At 41.3% G+C, this 12,595-nt stretch overlaps 2 protein-coding genes across 2 annotated transcripts in view; both read left to right on the forward strand.

Annotated features, from left to right (window-relative positions):
• EPHA10 (EPH receptor A10) overlaps nucleotides 1–12,595 on the forward strand; it is a 41,777-nt gene that overhangs the window by 17,347 nt on the left and 11,835 nt on the right. The window contains exons 4-7 of the mRNA XM_044668778.1: nucleotides 2,804–2,959; nucleotides 3,584–3,970; nucleotides 6,653–6,672; nucleotides 10,477–10,590. Coding sequence (XP_044524713.1) covers nucleotides 2,804–2,959; nucleotides 3,584–3,970; nucleotides 6,653–6,672; nucleotides 10,477–10,590 — 677 coding nt within the window. The remainder of the gene's footprint in view (nucleotides 1–2,803; nucleotides 2,960–3,583; nucleotides 3,971–6,652; nucleotides 6,673–10,476; nucleotides 10,591–12,595) is intronic.
• LOC123243260 (fatty acid-binding protein 5-like) lies at nucleotides 5,659–6,054 on the forward strand. The gene has a single exon (XM_044671481.1). The coding sequence runs from the start codon at nucleotides 5,659–5,661 to the stop codon at nucleotides 6,052–6,054; it is 396 nt and encodes a 131-aa protein (XP_044527416.1).

The following is a 12,595-nucleotide window of genomic DNA, read 5'->3' on the forward strand; positions in this document are numbered from 1 at the left end:
GAAGTTTCTCACTAAATGAGAAGTAACTTTAAGATTTATCCACTAAGTCATAGATGGGTAGGGTGGAGGGTTTGTACCTATAAAGTTTCGCATCAACAAATAAAGGAGAGAATTATACTTATTAATCCTCTCATTGCTCCACGAAAGATAACTTTTTGGAATTTATCCACTAAATCAAGGATTTGATGATAGATTTCAGGGAGTTTATTAACTTGGATGGGAAAAAATTCACACTTTTATTTTTACTCATCTTTGGTTTCCTTTGTAATTTATGTATTTTATATTGTGCATTTAAAAATATTAATCTGAAAATGGGTTTATAGACTTCACTACCACCATACATATCCATGACATGAAAAAGGTTTAAGAATCCTTGTAGTAAGTCATAGATTGGTGAGGTGTAGAGATTTGTATCTATAAAGCCTCTCACTGCTAAATGAGAGAGGCTGTTATGCTTGTAAAGCCTCGTGTTGCAATATGAGAGGCAACTCGCTAGGCTTTACCAATTAGCCCCAATCTCTTAGTTCATTGAATTATACTCAAAAATATTTATTATGAGTGTAGAAAGCATATATCTCTGTCCTCATGAAGCTCATAGTCAATTTTGTGGCATAAGAAACAAAACCAGAAAACTATGATAACCAATATTAGAGTATTTGTTTATTAGGAAACTGTAAATGTACTATGGTAGCACAAGTGTTTGGATTTATCTAGATATGGGGGACAGATAGTGACAATGTTCAGTCAACAGATGGAATGTCTTGTTCAAGAAATATCAAGAAACCTAGTATAACGGGATTGCAGCCTACATGGAGGGAATGTAAGATATGAAGAAAATGGTAAGGTAGGAAGGGGTCAGGCTATGAAGGGCATTGAAAATCTAGCAGAGGATTTATTATTCAATCCTAGAAGTAATAAGAAATAATATATAAGACCAGACTTTATTGAATGAGGGAAGGATGATATAGTCAGATTTTGCACTTTGATAGCTAAATGAAAATTAGATTAGAGTGGGAAGAGACTTGAGGCAAGAAAACTGACCAGACGGCTACTGAAATAGTACAGGCATGCAGTGATGGGGGTCTGCACCAGTATGGTTGTAGTGTTATAGGAGAAAAGGGGAAATATTGTACATATATACATAAATGTGTAACTCTATTATATATGTAAATACATAATATATAAATACTATAGAACAAAGAATACTGTATTACATCACATAACATAGTATTATGCATAAGATATAATACTGTATTATATTACATATAATTTATATATACAATATAATATAGCATTACATATATAGAATTCTATATTATTAGATGACAGTATTATGTGTGAGATAATGTATTATATTATACATAATTTTACTATGTAATATAAAATAGTATATAGACACATATTGCATTATATATTTTATTATATGTATACATACATATATACAGGCATGCACACACATATATATAGTAGAAGGGGCAAGACTTGACCACTGTTTTGGACATGTTGAATTTAAGATGTCTACAGGAAGCTCAATTAGAAATGTCTAAAAGGCAGTTGGAGATACAAGAGTGGGTGTTAGGAGAGAGGTCAGGGTTCTACAAGTAGATCTGGGAGTCATCTGCAAAGAGAGGATTGAAACCATGGCAGCTGATGAGGCCACGAAGTGAAAAAGTGTGGAAGAAGAAGAGAAGAGGGCCCAGGGAGGAGAATTAGGAGAGCAGGTCTCCTCATTTCCAGTCCTAGATTTTGCCTCCTATACACACTGACTCTAAAAGGTTGAGAACTGGCAGCTCTTCACCAATTCTTTTCTGTGCTCAATCTTGAAAGGAGAGACCAGGGACCCCTCTGTGTGATGAGGATTTTCAAAGGTCATCCTGTCCAGTCCCTTGCCTCCAAGATAAGATGATCTCTTCCCTCAGTCAGATCAGCTATCAGTTAGCCCAAGATTTCTGCTACTTAGTAAGAGGTTCCAAGAAAAGGAAAGTCCTTACTTATCTCTGTTCACCAGATCTTAGGTCTTTGACAGGAAAAAAGTTCTTCCTATAGTCTGATTTGTCTCTCTTTCATTGCAGCAACAGCTTTCTTGCTTTGTTACCTCTCCCCACATTAAACTAGTAACAGCAGCTAACGTATCTACAACATTAAGCTGTTCACACGTTACCTCATTTGATACTGTTAATAACTGCATGTGTCAACCAGTGAAAATATAACTATCCCCATTTTTCATACAAGGAAACTGAGGATCACAAATGGAGTGACTTGCCTAAGCAGAGTAATTATCAAGTGGAAGAGGTGGGACTTCAACTCATTCTTCCAGCATTCTTCCAACTATACTGGAGATGTATGGGAAAGAACTCTTGGGGGTGGGGGAAAGGTATGGAGGGGGGGAGGGGGGAAGCCCTGGAAAGATCAGCTGTGGCTCTGAGGGGAAGATCAGAGAGCCCAGATCTCTAAAATCCTGACAGCATTTGTCATTTATAGCATTTCGTAACTAAGCTATAGTGGGAAGAAGAAGGCACCTACATGTAAGCAGTAAGTCTGTAGGGGGCTGTGTGTCTGGCCACAGCCTCCCCTAATCTAGAGCCCTGCCAAAGCCAGACAAGAAAGCTTGTTTCAGGGGCCATTTAGGTGGTGGCTGAGGCATAGAGAAGGCAAGGGGTTGGGGCCATCTTTGAATGTTCCATATCAAGGGAAAGAGAGCCTTCCTGTTTCTTCCCTGTCCCAGATTTGCGCCCACCCTCCTCCCAGGCTGGGCCCGCCTTTCTCCGAGGCTCCTGCCCCTGAATGTCGCCTCTCTCCACAGCCTGCCCCCCTGGATTTTACAAGGTATCCCCGCGAAGGCCACTCTGTTCCCCGTGTCCCGAGCATAGCAGCGCTCTGGCCAACGCCTCCACGCTCTGCGTCTGCCAGGACAGCTACTCCCGCTCTCCAGCGGACCCACCCTCAGCCTCCTGCACCCGTGAGTCACTCCGGGCGGGGGTGGGGAGGGGGGAGCAGCGATGCCCTCTGACCTGGTCAGGGAGCGCCAACCTCCGGGCCCTAGCTTCCCGGACGCCACGCAGTCCTCCCTCCAATCCCAGGCCATTTGTGCCTCCCCCCAGACTCAATCCCATTTCCCGTGGCTGCTTCTCAGCTCCAATCTTCACATCTCTTAGCATTTCTAATGTACAAACAGGCAAAATAAGAGGTGGTGAATTCAAGACTTGAGCCACACTCCCTCAAAATGTTCTCGGGGAAAAAAAAAACAAAATTGCCCCCACCAAAAAAGAAATGGTCCGGGTTGGCATTCCATTCTTGTTCTCTAGTTTCTATCAGTGTGACGTCAGGCAAGTCTTTTCCCCTCCTGTTCTTAGTTTTCTCATCTGCAAAATGAGTAGGGTCACGGGTGCTCTGTGGCCTCTTGCAGATCTAAATCTACGCGCCCCTACTCCAGCTGCCCCTCGTGGCCTGTTCCAGACCCTGGACTCCCCACTTCCCCCTGATTCCGGGGATCCCTCCCCTCCCTTCTGCATCCCAGAATCGCTGCCCGGCCAGGAAGGCCGACCAGACGTGATCTCACTCCCCTCCCTCCCTCCCCATCCAGGTCCTCCGTCTGCCCCCCGGGATCTAGTCTACAGGCTGAGCCGCTCCACTTTGTTGCTGCGCTGGAGTCCCCCGGAGGATTCTGGCGGCCGCTCCGACATCACTTACACGGTCCTGTGCCAGCGTTGCGGGGAGGATGACCCGGGCGTGGAGCAGGGGCAAGAGTTTGGCCAGGGACCCGAGAGTGCCGAAGGCACCTGCGAGCCCTGCGGGCCCAGCGTGAGTTTCGTGCCGCGCCAGACCGGATTGCGAGAGAGGACAGTCACCTTGCTCCACCTGCTCCCGCACTCCCGCTACACCATCCGGGTGGCGGCGCTCAACGGCGTCTCCGGCCTGGGCGCTGGGGGGACCACTTACGCTCAGGTCACCGTGCCCACGGGTCTGGCGGGTAAGGCCCCACGCTTGCTCCATCTCTTCTCCCAGACCCCTCCGAATTCCCTGTCCCCAGGCCCCAAGGATGCCGTAGACTCCCTTTCTCCTCTCCTCCCCTTTGGGGGAGAACAGAAGCTCTTCCTCCGCCTGGAAATTCGAGGCAGGGATGCCTTTGCTCCAGAGGTATGTCAGGGAAGGGAAATCCTCTGCTCCCCGGCTCCACAGCCTGTGCTCCTCCATCCCTCAGTCCCACAGCTTTCTTTCTCCCAGGTGTGGCCCACACATCTATATATATAGAAACTTACATAGAACAAAAAGTCCAAAGGAAAACAGTTCTACCCTTCAGGAATCTATATTATATCAGTGAGAGTATCTATACTGGCATATACAAAATATGTACAAGATGGCAGCACGGGGATTTGCTGGGAAGGACCCAAGCAGGGTAGAGAAGCCCGTTAGAAAACAATTCATGTACAAGATGGAACCTGAACTGAATCTTGAAAGAAACTGGGGATTCTATAAGGGGAAGTGAAGGAAAAGTACATTCTGAGCATGAGGAACAGCCAGTGCAAAGTCTCAGAAGTGAGAAATGGAGTGCCTTATTATATAGGGAACGGTAAGAAGGTTGGGTCACCTGAACTATAGAGTGTGTGAAGAGGGAGAAAAAGGAGTAGGGAAGAAAAGTTAGAAAAGTACGTTATGGCCAGATTGTGAAGGGCTTTATATACTATTCCCAGGAGTTTATATTTGCTCCAAGAGGTGATAGGGAGCCACTGGAGTTTATTGAGTAGAGGAGTGACATGGTCAGACCTGTGATTTAAAATCTTGATAAGACACCCACATTAAATCAGCATATGCTTTGCTACTTGCCAACTTCCATGCAAAGGTGGGAATCATTGTGGATGTGAGAAATAGATTAGAAAGTGTGCATCAGGAAGAAACCAGAAGAGAGGACAGAGACTCCACAGAAACTCATGCCTTTGTACCTTGAATACTTAAAAGTAAAAAACAACATGGAGAGCACCCTAAAAAAATTAAATATCTTAGATAGGAAAAGACCGCTCATTGATGTGTCATTATGGAATCAGATGTCTGTGTACAGTCAGATCACCAACTTGTAAAAATCAGTATCAGTAAAAAGAAAAAACTAGAAGAATCATAGTCCTGAGATAAAAGATGGCATTCAACTGAGACAATAAAATCTTGCCTTATTTAAAGAAGAAGCAAGTCGCTTATACTCTGTCAATCTCAGTTTACTTATCTGTAAAATGGGGATAATAATCATACCTCATTGAGTTGTTGTAAAGTCAAATGAGATGACATACTTTATATTTTTATATATGTGCTTTATATTGTTAAGAAAAATAGACAACAGACAGCAAAATAACATCACCAGTAATTATAATAATTTTACATAGTTTGACTGAATTAAATTAGTTTTCATAAAGGAAATCATAAGAACCTAAAAATCACTTCAGGCAGAAAACTCTCATCTAAACTGCTCAAGACAAATGAATATAAATAGAATATAAACTCATTTATGAATGTTAAGAACGATGGATGATTGCTTCTTAAAAACACAAAACAGTGGACTATAAAACCAGTTTAAAGAAAGCAAGGGAGCACGCTGGTCCTCTGCTTCTCAGCGGAATCCTCTGCTCTTTTCTCAGGAATCCTTCCCCCTTCTTCTCCCCTGAATTCACCATGCCTTTACCCCAGCAGCTAGTGGGCAAATGGCGCTTAGAGGAAACTAAAGGATTTGATGAGTACCTGAAGGAACTGAGAGTGGGGACGGCCCTCAGGAAAATGGCTGGAATGGCCAAACCCAATGCTTATATCAGTGAAAATGGAGATACAATTCCTATTAAGACTGAGAGCACCATAAAAACTACACAATTCTCTTGTAAACTTGGGGAGAAATTTGAAGGAACCATAGCTGATGGCAAGAAAACTCAGACTGTTTGTACTGTTGAAAATGGTGCATTGATCCAGCACCAGTCATGGGATGTGAAAGAAAGCACAATAACAAGAAAAATAGAAGATGGAAAGCTAGTGGTGGACTGTGTTATGAACGGTGTCACTTGCCACAGGGTCTATTAGAAGGTGGAGTAAAGAAACTCCATCTTTATATGGAACAGGAATTAGTTTTTATGAATGAACCAGCTCAGTTCAGTGAGCAAACTCTCCAACCAAACTTGCTTTTTTCTTCTTTTCTTCCTTACTGTGGTCTGTCATCTCAATGATTGACTACTGCAAACAGTTTTATTTCCAAGCTTTGATGTAATTAGGATTGTTTTGCTAATAAATAAAGAATTGCACTCTTACTAGGAAAAAAAAGAAACAAAGAAACAAAGAAAGCAAGGGAAGTAGCTAAGCGAAATCATTTCAAGGATACTTTGCAGGTTAAAAAAAGAGGTCAAACAAAAGAAAAGTGGATAAGAGCTATAAACAAACTATTTTTTATTAAGGATAGCTAGATGGTTTGTGGGTAGAATACCAGGCTTCAAGTGAGGAACACTCATCTTCCTGAATTCAAATCTGGCCTCAGACAGTTCCTACCTGTGTGACCCTGGGCAATTGCGTTACGTGGCCTTCTTTGCCTCAGTTTCCTCATCTGTCAAATGAGCTGGAGAAGGAAATGGCAAATCACTCCAGTATCTTTGTCAAGAAAACCTCAAATTGGGGGGCAGCTGGGTAGCTCAGTGGATTGAGAACCAGGCCTAGAGACAGGAGGTCCTAGGTTCAAATTTGACCTCAGACACTTCCCAGCTGGGTGATCCTGGGCAAGTCATTTGACCCCCATTGCCTACCCTTACCACTCTTCTGCCTTGGAGCCAATACACAGTATTGACTCCAAGATGGAAGGTAAGGGTTTAAAAAAAAAAAAGAAAAAAGAAAACCTCAAATGGAGTCAACAGGAACTGGACAACACTGAAAATGACTGAACAATTTTTTCTATAAAGGATGGTAGAAGACAGAACTTTTATCATATCCAGGATGTTCTTATAGGGAAGGTAGAAATGAGACTATAAAAAAATGGCAAAGTATCTAGGTTGGAGCAAGTGCCAAGAGACCAGATATGTGCTAGGTATGACAATTGTGAGGGCATATCAGTTCATAATGTATCTAAAGAAGGGTAAATACTAAAGAGAGTTGGGATCTCAGACCTTATTAACACTGAAGTTGACTGAAAGATTTGGAGAATACAAAATCACACTGTATGTATTTGTTTTTTTTTAATGTTTTTTTTTTAAACCCTTGTACTTCGGTGTATTGTCTCATAGGTGGAAGATTGGTAAGGGTGGGCAATGGGGGTCAAGTGACTTGCCCAGGGTCACACAGCTGGTGTATGTATTTGTTGATTGTGAAAAAGCATTCTATTTGCTAAAACAAAACATTATCTTAAGAGATCTCTTCTAACAAGATATCTTCCATCTATATATCAAAATCATTCAAGACTCCACTAAAAAAACAAGAGAAATAACCTTGTTCAAAGACTTGTTATAAACATAAGGTGAAGCATAAAATAGAAAGATCAATATAAGTTTACCAAAAATGTTTGCCATCATGATGGAGGAGATCAGTCCAGAGTCCAAGAGAAAAATGGATTTCCTATGAATGTCGAGGACCTCCAGATGCTGCTATTTGTAGATGACATTGTGTTAGTAGTGTCAAGTTCCAGAACACTGCAGAAACTCCTAAAAGCCATCCTTAAACACTCAAAAGAGCTTGTATTGATCATTCATACGGGAAAAACCAATTAGATGACAATATGAGTACAAAGGTGAGAATGGATGATAATGCAAAGAATGATATGGGAAAATATGATCCAGGAGAAAGAAATGAGAAATGCCAAATAAATGTAGATTATACAGAAGCCTCCTGACTCCATCACGAATATTTTTTTCATAACAGAATTTGTAGCTACTAGGTATAGTGAACACCAAAAAAAATCATAAAGAACTAAATTGGCTGCACTTTAACAGAGAAAGATTTGATATAGATGTGAGAGTTATTGCTGTATAGATTTTTTGTAAACTGATAAACCATCAACTACTTAGAGATAAAAATCAGCATTCATAGAAAACAAGAAGAACAAATAGCAATGAGAAAACGATATGGTATTTAATCAAGAAGATTTAATACTTAATTACTTAAACAAACTAATGAAAAATGGGAAATGGACAGCAGAAATGATAGCAACACCAACTATCATAATTTTGTCCAAAAGTTAATCTAAATTAGTCATTTAAATTTGTCGATATAAATTAATTGCTAAAGTGACTCCAAAAAGAGTCCAGAAAGTACCTTCAAAACATTTTACTTACTTGTCTGGTGGAGGAAGAAAATTGCCAAAGATAATACCAGGTGAAGATATAAGCTTATCTTTAATCTGACAAAAGAGGATGATAATGATTATAAGAAGTATCATCTTTTAAAGCAAAGGGAGGCAGTGGAAAGCAAAACCAGTCTAAAGCAAACTTGATGAGTAACTAGCTAAGCAAAATCATCTCAGGGGCATTCAACGATTTTTTTAAAGTGGACTATAAACAAGAAAAAGTGGAAAAGATTTACAAAAATTATTACAACAAACTTTTCTCTATCAAGGATAGTGGAACTATTCTTTTGAAGCCTAACAACATGGTCCCTGAGGTGCTTCCAAAGGAAATTGAATGGCACCAAAGAGAATATTGATAAGAAAAGCAGCTGGAGGGGCACAAAGAGGAGAGAGACAGAAACAGAGGGAGGGAGGGAGAGAAAGAGTAAGAGAGAGAGAGAGAGGAAGGGAGAAAGGGAGGAAAACCAAAGAAAGAAAGGAAGGAAGGAAGGCAGGAAGGAAGGAAGGAAGGAAGGAAGGAAGGAAGGAAATAAGCTGGATTTGGAAATATAGAGACAAGATTCATATTGGGGCTAATGAAATTGTGAGGGGATCTAGGGACCAATTTGCAAGGTATTTAAAGGAGACAAAAATACCAAAGACAGGGAAAATCTAGATATTTTTATTAAAAAAGATTACTTAAAAATATGAACAACTATCTGCCTATAATGCCTACTCTCCCTTCTACAAAAAATTTATGAGTCATCTATATACAAAATGAGAACATCCTTGATGAGGGTATTATTAGAGAGCAAGCAGTTTTTTGCAAACGATATTCAATAATGAACAATACTGTTATTATCTCACAATTACGTGAAAGATGTAGAAAATATGAGATTCCCTTGTGCTTATGGCCTGTGACTACAAAAAAGTATATTGACTCAGTTGAACAAAACATCTCCTTACAGATTGTTTTACAACAAGGTGTCTCCCATTCACAGTATCTATTTTGGGAAGCTTAGGGTCACTATTACTGACCCTAAGCTTCCCAAAATAGCAAAGACACATTTTGCCAGTTTGCCAGTATAGCAGTAAGACTCAGAACATCACTACTTCTGAAGAACTAAAGGTGAGCATCACAGAAGACAAGGCAAGATGTATGTCAAAGATGTGAACTTATGGTCATAAGGAATTCTGCAGAATAGCAGGGGTCAAGAATATCCTAAAAAATATGCAACAAGGGCAGCTAGGTGGCTCAGTGGTTAGAGAGCAAGACCTGGAGTCAGGAGATCTTGAGTTCAAATATGGCCTCAGATACATCCTAACTGTGTGACCCTGGGGAAGTCACTTAACTCCATTTGCCTGCTCTTTGCCCTCCTCTGTCTTGGAACCAATACCTAGTATTGATTCTAAGACAGAAAGTATAACAGAAAGAGAAGATGGGTGAGTCTTTTTGGTATATATAAAGTTAGCTGGTACATAGCCAGAGTGTTCCACAGACATCAGAAGAAAGTGAGGAAGACTCTTATCACATTGGTTGGATTCTTTTTGATGAACCTTCTGAGTGTCTCATAGGGAAGGCAACAATAGGCTATGGTCTACATGGTTGGAGAAAACTCCCATATTGATATAATCATGGAACTAGTTGAGAATTTTAAACATGGGCAAGAGTCATTCAGGAGAATTGGGAACAAATCAGGGTTTTGATTTGCATCATTGGAGAGAACTTCCAAATCAATGAGACCATAGAGATCTGTTTGAGTCTTGAGAATGTCTCCATATAGATACTGATGTTACAGAGGTCTGCAGAGTCCAGATGTCATTAAATATGTGTTACCACATGCATGCCGATTTAGTTAAGTGCCTCAATAATCCCTGGTCCCTTTTATTCCCTAAACCCTTACCCTAGTATGGGCTAAAAGTTGAACTCATCTACCAATAGAGTAAGCGAGCTTGGGATTGGTACCACCACCATGTCTAGAGGCAGGTATGTTGGGGTAGGATTATTCAGAGACTGACCTACTGATCAATCTTCTCAGATAAGGCTCCCTCCTGGTTCATATACCTCCACCGTTCTCCCCCAAGCAGTTGCCAGCCTTTCAGCCTCTCACACATGGCATATGGTCAGTCCCTAGAAATTGCTCATCAATCCTCATACCACTCATATTCTTCTTCAACTTCCAGGATCCAGTGGAGTGACTGAGATCCATCCAGACCGAGTGGAACCCAAGAGTGTCTCTCTCTCCTGGGAGGAGCCAGGGTTCCCAGGGGCCCCAGGAGCCAATAACACTGAGTATGAAATTCAGTACTTTGAGAAGGTAAGTCCAAGGTCTTCTTGGTTGTTCCTGAGGTAGCTACTTTAGGATGGGTACTGGGCGAGCAAGGTTGGAGGAGTGCCCCAGTTCTTTTTGTTCTTGGGTTTAAAATTCCTGGGCAGTCTAACTTCCAGTGGCCAGGAAGAGAGGGTGGAAGCAGTTAGGGAAAAACTAGATTAGATGCTCCGTGAGGGCAAAGTATCCTTTTCCATCTTCTGCCCTGAGCACCTAGGATGGAGCCTTGTATCTAATACATATTTGTTTAATTATGAGGAGTGGATTAAAGACCATGTAATATCTATTGAAAGGGTTGGGAAGATTTAGTTTGGTGATGAGAAGCTTTTTAGAGTGGGAGGAACAGGAGAATTGGTTTTAAATATATCTAGGGCTTCCCTCCTTTTGGTGGAAAGGCAGGAGATGATTAGGGCAGATTGCTGTGTACATTCTCATTGAGTTATGCTTTTTTGATTAACTAATTTTTAAAATTATTGTTACAGGGTAGGGTTCAGTTCTAGGGAGTAGAGAGAAGGAATGGGGCATTTCCAGAAATGGCTGTGATACAAAATCAAAAGCCATTTAAAAAATCGTATACATATAATCTGAAAATCTAGCATGAAGAGGAGAGATTGGGTTTTGGCTGGGCCCCAGAAGGAAGAACCAGGAACAATATAGGGAAATTGAAAGAGAGACAGATTTCAGTTCAGTAGAAGGAAAACCATTTTTTACCAATCAGACCTGTCCAAAAGTGAAATGGGCTGTCGTGAGAGGTAGAGAGCCATTGTCCTCCCCTTGAGGTCTTGAAGCAGAGGCTTGATGGCCTCCTATTGGTGATGTTGAAGAAGGGTTCAGGTAAGCATTGGACTAGATAGCTTCTGATTTGGTGATGTTACAAGGATCACCTGGAATTATGGGGGCAACTGCCTTCCTTCTCCACTTTGCTTGACCTGAAAAATTCGCAGTGGGTCATCTCTCCTCAGCAGGTTGCCCTAAGCAATTCTCTTGAGTGGTCAGCAACCTGTTTCATACCATAGACCAGCACTAAAATGTGACCTTTTCTCCCTCCTCTATGTTTTCTTCACTGTCCTAGTTGCTTCAGGACAAAAGTCTAAGCCCTCCCCACCTTTGACAATTTTAACAACAATGAAATTTAAGCAACTACAGCATACACAGTCCCATGGGGAGGGATGACAACTGAGGAATATACTTCTGACTCTGGGACTTCAAAACATTTGTGATTTTGTAGATGCCCACCTTTCACCCCCCAGGAAATTATAAGGAATTACTTGAGCTGAAAAATGATCATGCCTCTGGTGGCCAATCTTCTTGTTCTGGGACTCCGGATAGTGCTCCCTTGCATCTGGGGTCTCTATACCTTCTACCAGCAGCACATGGAAGGGAGAGAGGAAAGTCTGCCCTTGGATGCACAGAACTAATTATGACTAAATGTGTGAGAGGGTGAGGAGTTTGGACCTGGGAGGGGAAAATTGGGGTTTTGTCTTTAATCCTCAATTTCCTTTTTTTGTAAAATGGGATAACAATACTTTTGCTCTGCATTTCCTTCACTTGCTGTTGCAGTGGAGACCTGAAGTGGCTAGACTTTCCCTTACCCTGTGGCCTCCCTGCCACCACTTTTGTTACCAGGATGTCCTCAACTCCAACACCATCTTCTTCCTCCTTTTCTTTAAAAATTCATTGATTCCTTTGTTTTTTGCATACATTAATTTCTAAATATATTCTCACCCCCTCATTTTCATCAATGAGACTTTTATCCTTCTAATACAGATTTTAAAATAAAGAAGAAAAAAGGCAGTTCAGCAAAAATCAATCATTGCATTGGCTATGCCTGACAATATCAAAGTTCTACCCCAATAGTCCCCCAACTCCACAAAGAAGCCCCCATCTTCTCCTTTCCTTTCCTTTCCTTTCCTTTCCTTTCCTTTCCTTTCCTTTCCTTTCCTTTCCTTTCCTTTCCTTTCCTTTCCTTTCCTTTCCTTTCCTTTCCTATCCT

The sequence above is a fragment of the Gracilinanus agilis genome, chromosome 3, assembly GCF_016433145.1.
Source record: "Gracilinanus agilis isolate LMUSP501 chromosome 3, AgileGrace, whole genome shotgun sequence".
NCBI classification, from domain to species: Eukaryota; Metazoa; Chordata; class Mammalia; order Didelphimorphia; family Didelphidae; genus Gracilinanus; species Gracilinanus agilis.